The sequence below is a fragment of the Salmo trutta genome, chromosome 3 (genome assembly GCF_901001165.1).
Source record: "Salmo trutta chromosome 3, fSalTru1.1, whole genome shotgun sequence".
NCBI classification, from domain to species: Eukaryota; Metazoa; Chordata; class Actinopteri; order Salmoniformes; family Salmonidae; genus Salmo; species Salmo trutta.
The window spans coordinates 56744799-56757805 of NC_042959.1; the positions used below are offsets into that span (position 1 = coordinate 56744799).

The 13007-nt window shown below is 39.8% G+C and overlaps 2 protein-coding genes across 5 annotated transcripts; one reads left to right on the forward strand and one right to left on the reverse strand.

Annotated features, from left to right (window-relative positions):
- Positions 1-2287: 2287 nt before the first annotated feature.
- LOC115180179 (uncharacterized protein PB18E9.04c) lies at positions 2288-10718 on the reverse strand. Of its 4 annotated transcripts, none has more exons than XM_029742088.1 (8): positions 10224-10718; positions 7881-8077; positions 6563-6630; positions 6308-6376; positions 4663-6163; positions 4367-4492; positions 2837-2903; positions 2288-2469 (listed from the first exon to the last, which is right to left on the reverse strand). In XM_029742088.1, exons 5-7 carry the CDS (start codon positions 5992-5994, stop codon positions 2844-2846), a joined length of 1518 nt encoding a protein of 505 aa, XP_029597948.1. In that variant the 5' UTR covers positions 5995-6163; positions 6308-6376; positions 6563-6630; positions 7881-8077; positions 10224-10718; the 3' UTR covers positions 2288-2469; positions 2837-2843. The 4 variants fall into 4 exon arrangements, with proteins under 4 accessions (XP_029597948.1, XP_029597920.1, XP_029597927.1 ...); XM_029742060.1 differs by having other exon boundaries at positions 2288-2472; XM_029742067.1 differs by having other exon boundaries at positions 2288-2472; positions 6308-6450.
- Positions 10719-10822: 104 nt separating this feature from the next.
- Positions 10823-12736, forward strand: LOC115180199 (uncharacterized). The gene is made up of 6 exons (XM_029742096.1): positions 10823-10983; positions 11105-11401; positions 11515-11820; positions 11932-12051; positions 12175-12221; positions 12349-12736. Exons 1-6 carry the CDS (start codon positions 10932-10934, stop codon positions 12442-12444), a joined length of 918 nt encoding a protein of 305 aa, XP_029597956.1. The 5' UTR covers positions 10823-10931; the 3' UTR covers positions 12445-12736.
- Positions 12737-13007: the final 271 nt, after the last annotated feature.

Consider the following 13007-nt stretch of genomic DNA (forward strand, 5'->3'; position numbering starts at 1 on the left):
ATGCAGAGGTAATCGGACCTGTTGTCAGTATTAGGAGCACCACACCCTTTGTGCCAATAGCAGTGGGCAAGTATGTGGCAGGGCATTCAAGGTATAATCAAGTCTTGATGCCACGTTTCCTTGCCAGCGTATTGTCTGTATTGGTGATGTCATGATATTACTGTATGTTATATTTTCTAGATTTGTCTTATCGTCATAGTGTGTCACTTGTCTGATTTTGTTTCAAAGTTACGTAAGAGTGACTCAGTGACTTATTCATTACCACTAATGTATTTGTGTCTGCATATCTTCATATGTAGATTTTACCTTTTGCCATTGACAACTGACAGACAACGTTTGTCATATTGGCCCAAATGCAAAGACATTGACTTATCCTCATTATTGTATTATTAGAATAGGTTGGCTAAATAAGCCTTGCACGGATGCATGGGTGTATGGTTCTATCAGTATGTACATCTACATGCTTGAATAATGTTTTGTTACACCGTTATCAAATGACTTAAGGTTGCATTCTGTCTTTGCCCTTTTTGATTGATTGATTTTAAGCCCAGCCAACCGATAAATCATATTGTCTCTGAGGTCAGAATCGAACAATGACCTCAATGTGTCAGAAACAATAAGACGTGATCTTGTTTGTTTTGGTTGAAAGTTTCTCTCTGATTGATTAATCTTCCTGCTGGACAGTATTAGTAACAGCAACCACTGTGATGTTTTCCTGGAAAAATACACAATGCAACTGTAGAAAGACATATCTAATACAGACTATACAGTTAGGGGATATGGAGAGGAAGGGACATACACCTTATGCATTTTGGATAAGAATGCGGTTTGTACTGCACACCTTGAAAAATGTAAGTCTTCAATTCTCAATGCCACTTGGTAGCTGGTTATCATGAATGTTATGTAGCCCATTGGCCAAAATAGCAGAAAGAGGTGTTGCCTTTTTAATACACACTGACTTGCATATAATGGACAAAGTTTGAGTAATTCTCAATTTTATGGAGTCTGACTAATTTCGTAATTTAATACTATACCTTATTCTTTATCACACCGCCACACCCAGCCTAACTGTAAAGCACGTTATCTAGATACCTATTTACTTGAAAAGAAAAGCCAGGGGGATGAGGGCAGGCTTAGATACAAACAGAGGCGTGTCTGTTCTTCCCTAGCTTCAGTTCTCCTGATGAACAGAATCATCCAACAGAGGCGTGTCTGTTCTTCCCTAGCTTCAGTTCTCCTGATGAACAGAATCATCCAACTCTTTTACAAACCATGAATGCATCCAAACCAGTTATGCCCATAAAAATCTAACAAACTTTATTTATTATTTACAATATTTAATCCCAAAATTATTTAGATTTTTTTAATGCAAAGTTCAAAGCTCCAATGCACAGTCACTTCAAATGTTTACAGATAGTTACATCTCACAGATTTGATTAATAATGGTGGATTTATTTAATCAGATTGTCAAATATACATAACATTGGTGTTTTACTCACTGGGTTGGGTTTGTGGAATAGTTAACTTGTTGGCATGCTAGTATCCTATCTCAAAACATGTCTTATCCAGTGGTAGGGAATTAGATCTGGATCTCTCAGCCCAAGTCAAAAGGTTTGATTTACAGTCTTTGAAAACAATTAACTTCTTGTTAACTGTACCTGATTGGGTATTGTCCTTAGGGGCACCCCTACTCATTCTTCTTCAATGTTAATTGCAGGATACATATGTTGACCCCATTTACTGATCTAGGATCAGCTTTCTTTTTTACCAAGGTTAAGCTTGCCTTCAGTAAAGACTGAAAATACAACTCAACCCATAACCACAAGGAAGCCAAAATGGCTAGCATGGCCTCAGAGCCATTAGAAACATCATTTATATATTTCTGAGCACATCAAGACATATGATACCTTTCAATGGCCTGGTTACTTTAGACAGAAACTAAAGTAGGGAGGTTGGTCGGGGAGGAGTAACATATACTAAATGGAGTGTCTCTGATTTACGTACAGAATAATACGAAATACAAATGGAGTCAATGGAATGGTAACAACCACATGGAAACCATGTGTTTGATACCATTCACATGGAAACCATGTGTTTGATACCATTCACATGGAAACCACGTGTTTGATACCATTCCATTGACTCCATTCCGGCTATTATTATGAGCCGTCCTCCCCTCAGCAGCCTCCACTGGTAAAAACATTAGGAATAAAATAACAGGACATCTGCATTGCTTGCTGTTTGGGGTTTTAGGCTGCGTTTCTGTATAGCACTTTGTGACACCAGCGGATGTAAAAAGGGCTTTATAAATCAATTTGATTTGAATAAATACAGGTTGAAATTACAATCAGTGAGCCAACGCCATGATCTTCAGAGATAATTGGACCATTTGTACAGAATTGTCATTGCTCCCATGCATATTACTTCATAAGGTCATTTCAGATGGTCTTCTTACCCAATTGACTGGAGCTTCTGGAGGAAAGAGAAGTAGGGAAGGGACAAAAAAACAACCAATCGTAAAAACAGTCAATTACTTCAATTAAATATATACAGTATCTTCAACATTACATGAGTGATGTGTTTTCTTAGGAAGTTACTTCAATGTGTTTAATCAATATGTATGTTGACACATCTCTACACACCTATATCTACAATAATCAGTAGTCTACCTATTCAAACCTCACATTGAACCCCATCCCCCTGATGTATAGAAGGAAAGAAAGCATTCAGGGGAGATTGTCTCCTGGAATTTAAAACATGAAACTACACTTCCTCTGTGTACCTGACAGTACCACTGAAGTACATAAGCATACAGAAAGTGTGTCACCTACTGTACCTATGTGTCAGTACTCGTTCACCACATGCATCCCTGTTCGGTTTTTCAATGGTCCCCCCATTTCACCCTGTATCAGAGAAAGTATCATCTCATCAAAGGTTTAAAACAGTCTGTAAAGATAATACTGCACACAAAATAATTTACAGGCAAAACTGAATATTGCAGTCTGTTTTTGACCTGTTGTATAGAACTGCAATGTTAGCTTATCTTACAGATGTTCGTCTGTTCTAAAGCCTTAGTTAACGAAGCTTGAAAGACATCCATTCTGCTGAATTGTAACAATAAATCAAACCGGTGATTCATCAATAAAAAGGGCTTTGGGAGGAGAAGGTCATGTAAAGAGAACAGTGGTTGTGGATTACAATGTGTCTGTCTGCTGTCCGTTGCCATAGAGACAGGTGACAGAGGGGGCACTCTTCTCATTATATGCTAGTCAGTCTCTGAGAAAATGTTGGCAGACTAGTACGGAACGACCATGCTCAGTAAATTGATCAAGGAGAGTTGGAGGCTGTGAACAAATAGTCCTCCAATGTCTTCCACTGTCCCCTTTCCAAAACAACATGACAAACATGTTCATACCACCGCTAGCAGCAACACAGAATTAAAAAATATATCTACGTAAATGTAACACAATTATATGAAGTGCATAAACACATATACGCAACAATATCCTTATACAGTAGATTGAATATAAGCAATATACAGTGTAAGCTAACTCAAACTGTACATTTCCAATACTAAACAAATATCTATGATGCATACATATCAACGCTAGAAAAAACCTGAGTAGATTTCCTCCTCACTTCACAACCTCTCATGTGTGTGTGTGTGTGCTTGAGGTGTGCACTGCAGTGTGATGAACATGCAAGTCTCATTAGTACAGTCAATGGTCTTTTTGTTTGGTGTTAAGGGAGAGATCTCACTCTCCCTGACGTTGGTAGATCCCATGGCATTTGTATTTAGCATCCCTTTCATAGCTCAATCGAGAATATATATTTTTTATGTCCACAATAAACACTACCTTTTTTCAGTCAAATCAGGGTGTTGCCAGTCATTCAAAGTGATATTGATGAGTAACATGTCCCATACAGGAAGGTCCTTGGATGATAACTCTGGTATCATCCCTCATACGTACCCAAGGCAGGATTAAAGCTATAAACTCACAGCTCACAGATGATTGTGTTTAATTGGTTGTCTGGTCTACCAAGAATATCTGCTTATGTGGGGGTTTGATTTCGGAGATAAGCAACTTGGTGCATCAAATGAAAATAGGTGGCTTGGGGGGAGGAGTATGGCTTGCGACCCTCTCTGGAAGCTACAGGGGTAGTTCGGCTGAGAGGGTAGAGGGGAAGGCTAGTGTTTCCCACGCCTCAGGTTTCCCTGGTCAAAACCAGAAGGGCACAAAGAGACATCTATCTAACACTGAGGCAGAGCGGCCAGTCTTAGTAACCATAGCCAACCTGCTGAATGCAGAATCTGAGCCTGTGTGTGTGTGTCTATCTGGCCTCTCTGCCAAGACATAGGACTTACATTAGGCTTGCCGTTGGGCACGTCGAAGCGGCTGTGTGTGGAGTACATTTGGATGTCTGCCCCGTGGTTGATCTGGTTATATGGGCTGAAGCTTCCATCTCTCTGCCTACAGCACAACCACACTAGCTGAAGGTCAAGAAAAGACAAGAATCATAGTACTTTTAAAATGGCCTCCTTAGCATGACATACTGTAACTGTTAGAGCAGGGTTGTGGCTGTTTCTGAGAAATTGGAGGTCTACAATGCATTTAAGGATAAACAGTGTGCATCTGTGTGTCTGTTTGTTTTTGTACTCACCAGCAGTATTAGGAGAATAAGGAGGATTAACAAGATCAGGGCAGCCAGTACCAATAGAGCGATCCCCCATCCTGGGACTCCCTCTCTGCCCCCAGCAACTACAGCTGCAGCATTCTCTGTGGTCTTATGGGTCACCTCCGTATTCTCTGTGTTCTTATGACTGGTTGTTTGGCCCGTAGCAGCCTGATACTTGCTTGTTGCTCTCTCAGTAGGGGCAACTGGGGGGTTAGATTGGCCCGAGGTAGTTGTTGATGGAGAGGTTTTACGAAAGACTGTCGTGTTACTGGTCTGGGGAGGATTTTTAGGGGTAATAGGGGTGGTTGTGTTGCTAATTGTAGTGTTATGGTCTCCAGGAATATGGGTGGTTACGTTGCTAATTGTTGTGTTTTGGTCTTCAGGAATATGAGTAGTAATGTTGCTAATTGTAGTGTTATGTTCTTCAGGAATATGAGTGGTAATGCTGCTAATTGTAGTGTATTGTTCTTCAGGAATATGAGTGGTAATGCTGCTAATTGTAGTGTTATGTTCTTCAGGAATATGAGTGGTAATGCTGCTAATTGTAGTGTATTGTTCTTCAGGAATATGAGTGGTAATGCTGCTAATTGTAGTGTTATGTTCTTCAGGAATATGAGTGGTAATGCTGCTAATTGTAGTGTATTGTTCTTCAGGAATATGAGTGGTAATGCTGCTAATTGTAGTGTTATGTTCTTCAGGAATATGAGTGGTAATGCTGCTAATTGTTGTGTATTGTTCTTCAGGAATATGAGTGGTAATGCTGCTAATTGTAGTGTTATGTTCTTCAAGAATATGAGTGGTAATGCTGCTAATTGTAGTGTTATGTTCTTCAGGAATATGAGTGGTAATGCTGCTAATTGTAGTGTTATGTTCTTCAGGAATATGAGTGGTAATGTTGCTAATTGTAGTGTTATGTTCTTCAGGAATATGAGTGGTAATGCTGCTAATTGTACTGTTATGGTCTTCAGGAATATGAGTGGTAATGTTGCTAATTGTAGTGTTATGTTCTTCAGGAATATGAGTGGTAATGCTGCTAATTGTACTGTTATGGTCTTCAGGAATATGAGTGGTAATGTTGCTAATTGTAGTGTTATGTTCTTCAGGAATATGAGTGGTAATGCTGCTAATTGTACTGTTATGTTCTTCAGGAATATGAGTGGTAATGCTGCTAATTGTACTGCTATGGTCTTCAGGAATATGAGTGGTAATGCTGCTAATTGTACTGTTTTGGTCAGGACTAGTGGTGGTGGTTGTGAGGGTATGACTACTTGTGATACTAACTGTTGCAAGACTGGTGATGTTGCCAGATGAAATCATTGCTGTAGATGCAATGTCATCCCGACCCTTCCTGAACTGCTAGCCGTACTAACTAAGGCAGCTGTAGTAGTCGTCGCTGCAGGGGTATTTGTGGTAGATGGTGGTGAGGAAGTTACGGTTGCTGTGGTACGTGCTACAAGAGGTAGTGTGGCTTTTATTGGAAGTTGACCTAAGGAATAAAGAACATATTTGTGATTCCTGCTTTATTTGACTAATAACAGTTTCTTAAGCTATTTACAAAACAGTTTTTTTAACATACAAATGAATCAGGCTTCTACACAGCAGAAGTAGATAAGGTTGCCATCTTCTTTACCTTCAGTATAGGCGAGGTCCAGAGCAAGGGTTTTGGATTTATTTGATTGGATATGAGTGGAAAGTAGACCTTTAACCAAAGTTGGAATGATCATGAATGTAGTCATAAACATTAATGTCGAGTTTGCAATGACTGATCCATTACTGCAAGAGTGAGACCAGTAGTCAAAAATAATTATAACGTACAATTGTCAATGTCCTTAAGAATTATATATTTTTTCAATGGCAGAATTTTAAATTCAACATTAGAGCTTACCTGAAGATTATATCAAATACACCCAGATATTTGTCAGACTCTGGCAAAGGGCTGTGGACGTCATCCATCTGAAAAAGAAAAAGACACAGCAATCAGAGGAGCACTTTAGTATTATCCTCCAAGCCTACAAGGCATGTCTTCCCACCTTTACTTGTTTGAATATTGAGAATATTGTAACAGGTTGTAAGGGAGGTATCTATAGTATCCTTGTCTATGGTGTAGTGGAGTGGGTCAACTGGAGTGTGAGCTAGTAGTGATGGCTCTTTTTTGCTGTTTACTGTTAGAATAGTGCTCACTGCTAGGTGTTGGAGAGCTGATGATGTTGGTGACATAGAAATCCAATGAATAGAACAGCCTTGGGAACATCTAACCCTGGCAATTTGACAGGTAAACTCATGGGTACACTCGCAATGGTTGCTTGGTATAAATGCAGTAAAGAAGTCAATGGAACTTGACCAAAACAATGGAAATGTGTGGGGGGAAAATGCCGTGGGGGAAAGATCCCGAAGCTCACCAGCAAAATGTTCCTACATATATATAGGCTATTGTTTATGTGTGTATTGTGCTTGTATAGATGTCAACCCCAATACATTTTCATGTCATCATCACCAATCAACTGCATTACAGTTAAAAGCGACTGACTTCTACCACTGATTGCATGCTAGCTATGCTACCGGCTTATACGAACAAGAGTTAGCACTTAGAAGTCACTTCTAAGCCTGAAAGGGACTACTTCTAAATGTTATGCAGCGAAAACAGTCAAATATATCAAAATCAGACTTTAGTAACCACATTGTGGGCCTGTTAATATACATCAATCATGACGTATTTGACGAATATCCATTTTGTTAGATCATATCTGTTGAATGTGCGCCAATCCAGCGTCATTCTTCTATACCCCTCGGTCTGTGTTCCCTTGACCTTTTTACCGCATATATTGTGATGCAATAATTTCCATAGAAATGTAGAATGTTCATTCAAATGATGTTAACTGATGTGGCTCATGCAATATAATGTATTTTTTTAATGTCAGTTGAGTTAAATCAACAAATCACAGCATATATTGATGGGTACACTTCCTGCTTTTACTTCCTGCTTTTCTCCAATGGGTACACTTGCAATGGCCGCCAGTCCACACATTATGCCACAATTGACTTGAATGGGGACGCCCGTTCTATTAATTATATTTCTATGGTGGGTGACTTGTCTTGGCAAGCATGAAGTATCTCCACGACAGAGTTATTTTGTGAGTATAAACTGAGTGATGATTTGAGGCTCTGTGGACTGACTTGAGCAGTAAAAAAACACAGACTCTTACCATCTGTTCCACCTGTTTCCTCAGCTGTTTGTACTCCTTAGAGCTTTGATTATTGAGTGACTCAGTGTAAATCTGGTTGGTGATTCTGACGCATAAGTAGTAGGCGGACAGCGTAGCTGGGGTGGTCTTGTCACTGCTGCTGGGTGTTGCCCTCCGTAAACGGGAAACAGGCACAACATCAGCAAAGAAAAGGAGTGCTGTACAGGAGAATGGGAAACAAGCCGAAATTTAGCAGAAATACTGTTTCACAGCCATCGAATAAATTACTGCCATTACCCTTAGAGACTGACTGATTGAAGTGCCAATTACAGCCAATAAAGGTAGCCTTGTACTGTGGACATGATTATCTGTAAACAGACACTTTGAGTTGAAATGGGGGGGGGTCACCATTTGTGATCTCAATCACTGCAATAATGCATTATTTATACTAATTTAATCCAAAACAAAGTTTGCAAATGTGTTTTCTCAGTGCGGGAAATAAGTTGTTTTGTCTTATCCCAGGGTTTTGTCTTATCCCAATAGTTGATTGAGTGGGGTCGATTGTAAATCCATAATACTATTCTGTTACTGCATAACCCTGAAGACATTTTATACATTATGACAGATGACAGATGTTTTGCTAAGATTTAAAAATCTTCTCAGTGTGGGTTTTAACTCCAGTATATTGGCATCACTCGAGGCACCTGAGGAAGCAACTCAAAGTAAAAAAAATAAACAATTGGCCAAAATGTCATCAAGAAGGCTCCAGAGCAGCCGGGGACAAGAGAAGCATGAAAAAGTGGTATTCTGGTTGTGTGCTGATAAGGTTTGACTCTCCGTAAACCACAAAGTATGATTTACTTAGATACAGGTAACTGACAAAATAAAGGAAACACCAACATAAAGTGTCTTAATTGGGTGTTGGGCCACCACAAGCCAGAACAAGTGTAGGTGTTTAAGAAGTGTAGGTTACAGTACAACACAGTCCAATGCTTCCCATGCAACAGTGGTTCCCAACCTTTTTCGGTTACTGTTTCACCAACTGAATTCTGCTCTGCCCAGAGTACCCCTGAAGTACCCCCTCGTGTGCATTTTACCAGTAGGCCTATGGTCTCATGAGTCTTCTCAAGTACCCTCTGTGGATAGGCCGAGTACCTCCAGGGGTCTTAGTACCCCTGGTTGGGAATCACTGCCCTACAACAGAATTCTTTAAAGAAATGTAATGTGTAAATGTGTTATAGGCTACATATTTAGTATAATCAATAAATTAAGATGCATGGAAGAGTAGATAGATAGATAATGTTTTCTGCCATACCTGAAACAGCCAAAGTAAGAATAATCCCAAATTTGAGTGGTCTTTTCTCCATGATGTATCAAACAGGTAGACAGACTAACGTTTTTAAAAGAAAAGCCAAATACACACAGTGGACGTTGGGAATTAACCTGGTTGCCTACTTGTGAGAAACTATTTCTGTCTGAAAGAAACGGTTATTTTATCATCCAGATAATTGTGCAGGTAGGACAGGTGTATGGCGCGGGGCAGACCCTAGAATATGAGTGTGCGCGTTGGAAGAGAACGTAAATATAGATATTCGTGGTGTATGACGCCAACCAGTGGCCAGAAGGATTTGCTATCGGAGTATCAGTTTCACCTTGATGCTGTAAACCTTTGAGAAGCAAGGCACAAAAAAGGCATGAGGCAAAATCAACAGCCTGACACAGCCACTATTTAGTAAACTGAGGGAAACTACTCTCAAATCCATAAATGGAGCAATGGCAAGGACTGAGGTCGACATGATGTTTGCAAAGACTAAAATAACAACAAAAACATAAACCACCATTTTGAATTTGATAAATGATAGGATTAGTCTTGTACTAAAAGTTGTACTAAAATCATTTATATCTTCCCAGAATAAATGGGTGTGTATCATTCATTGAAATTGATATTGAACAACAGGAAACCCTTACAAAAAATATTTCCGTTTTGAAACTGCAGTCGACTGTGGTATTTTGGACGCAGTGATCGCAGAATACCTACACAGCAAAATTACTGCAGTAAAAAAAAAAAAAGGTTTTATTTTGGACCCAGTATTTGGAGCATACTACAGTTATACTGCAGTCTGACTCCAATCTTTTTTCGTAAGGAAGATTGTGCACGTCATTCACAATTTCCCTCATCCGTATGTGGAACCCTTGTCTTCTACTCGGAAAACTGATGACTGCGGTATCTGAATTAAGGACATGCAGTGGTTAGCCTACTTACTGTTTTATTTTTCCAGAAACACAAGCGAGAATGCAATTGAAACAACTATGCAAAGGAAACTAGCTAGTTAAGCTTGCCAAAAGTGCACGATTGTTACTTACCTACAACAATGAGACCTTTTCTCCCTGATAACAGTAATCAAATACACATTGTGACAACTCTCTTTCTCCCTATCCCCCTCAATCCCACCCCACGCCCCAAATTCACCCTCTCTTGCGCACACCCTCTCGCCTATAGATGGGACATATATAAAGGTCAGGGAACAAGATGTGACGTAGTTGGGGACATGTAGGCTACAATTTTGTGTACTGGGATGTCAGGGTATAGAACAATTGAGGACAGGGAGGTGAATTATAATACAAACCCTGTCAAATGGATTAACCTTCTTTGTACTTCTTGGCACATTCGCCACACGTTGTTCTGCCACCCTATTTCACAACATTGATGTAAAAAGTGTAATCCCGCTTGCAATCCTGAGGCTTTGAAAGTAAACCTGGATTCTTGAACAGAAATATGGGGTAATATATTACAACTGTTTTCACTTGTGTGAAGGAAATTCTATTGATTTCAAAAAAATAAAAGTGTCTGTTTTTATGATACCCCAGGCTGTAGAACAGCGACATTATTCATGCATCACTTTGAAGCACATTTTAAGCCATGTGATGAATTGAGTCAGTGCTGCTCTGTTGTCTGCAATGATGGAGGAGTGGTGTGAGTTGGTGACCTATTTCAGTACATAGATATTCCGCACTCCTTGGCAATCTCAGCAGTTTGGCACTTTATGTGTGCTACAACACCTCACCCTAAAGATGTGTTCAAGTTGGATGCAGGTGACATTTCTCCTTGCACACTTGATTGTTGGTAAGATTATTGAAATGCACAACATCTACTATTGTTGTATATGACTGTACATTAAATACCAAGTTGCAGATGATTTAGTCTCTATAGTCAGACTTTTAACTATGTTTATGCTCTCCCACAGCAGGAGCAGTGGTATACCAGTACCCAGGGTCACTAACAGTGGCAGAGGGTACCAATGTGACATTTCACTGTGACATCAGTGAAATGGGAGGGGAATGCTCTTATATCGTATGGGTGCAAGTGGGATCTATGAGAAAGCTCACACTCTGGCCTCGAAAAACCTACAGTGTCCACACCAACACGGCCTGCCTCCTGAACATCATCAATGCCAACAGGACAAGTGTGGGCATCTTCTACTGTGCCCTGCTTAACGGTGCCATGCTGAACATGGGCAATGGGAGTGTGCTGGAAATCTCTGGTAAGATCAGATGCTTCTCCATGGTTTATATTAGTGTTCATATTTTCTAGTCCTGGGAGGTATACATTTGGTAGTTATGACATGTCATGTATGTAATGTTCTCTCTCTTCCAGACCCTATCACCTCTGACGTTACTCTGGAGGTCCTGGTGCCTGTGGACTGGCAGGAGGCCCCCTCATCCCCAGTCCCACTCCTGTGCCTGGTGTCTGGACTGGATCCCAGTCAGGCCAGGGTGTACTGGGAGGTGGAGGGGAAGGTTCAGTCCTCAGAGCGTTTACCTGAGGTTCAGTCAGAGAAGCCAGCCAGTGTCAGAGTCCAGCTCTCTGTACCTGGCCATACCTGGGCTGAAGGTGAAGAGATCACCTGTGTTATGGAGAGTACCAGTGGGTTGAAGATGAACAAGACAGTCAGCAGGATGGGTAAGAGAGATCGCCCCAGGGCTATGGGTTGCATTTGTTTAGAGTGTCTCTCTGTATAAGTTTAAAATGATGTAGAACTCTTATGTGTCAAAACAAATGGTATATTTTTAGGAATGGAGCGGTCCAGACAGGGAATGTTTCTGGCCATCTCTTTGGGCAGCATGTGTATCCTTCTTTCTATTGTGGTGATTATCATCACCTTGTATGTCTGCAGACTGAGACACGACCCTCGTAAGTACTGTTTGTATTTGATTAGTTATTCATGATTGATGACTTTTCTACATCTATAGCAGCAGTATATTATATAGGCTATCAATAGTATCTTTAACATATTGTATCATAATATTTCCAAAGGAAAGAAAAGATTTCAACCCTACGAGCACGACCAGGACGGAGCACAGGTAAAATAACTTTTTTTAATAAATGTTTGTGTATTATACTATTCTTTTTCTGAGATCATACTATTACTATGTTTTCTACTATTACAATTTGTAATGATGATGATGATTGTGTTTTCTTGTCATTCAGGGTCTGACTGAGGTGCAATATGCCAGTTTAAAGTTTGGAGCTGTTAGTGGCAGACCCTTACCTACAGCCGCAGCTAAAAACAGACAATATAAGTAGGCTAAAGCTGCCCTAGTAAGACCTTACGTGTGAATTAAATTTTCTACAAAAACATAAAAGAAGTGCTTATTCATTCAGGGTCATCTGTTTGTCAAAATGCGCCTGTGCTTTCTTGCTTATGTTTTCTGACCTACTTATTTGAGTCAATGATGTAAGGATTTTTGCCTTTAGAATAAGGAACTTATGTAGTCAGATTGTGTAGTCATTTTACAAGCTTTGTGATTAAAAAATCATTTGTTTTGTTGAAATAATAGCCAAATGTAAATTACATTAAAGACAAACACAAGTTTAATTTACGGAGTGAACTAATTTCTCTAGTCATATGCTGATGAGATTTTTGTGATAATAGTCAGCAATAAAAATGGGTCACAGATGGAATCTTTTTAATCTCCAACATAAATAGTACATCCTGTTTGTTTCACATAATGCTCAGCAAGTACAACAGCACAGCTCCATTTGATGGTAAGCATTTTTGTCCTCTTAGTATTTCAAAATATCTCACAAGTTAGGTGCGTTCTATAACTTAAATGATGGAGCATCTTTCATCTCTGTGATGTTGCAAC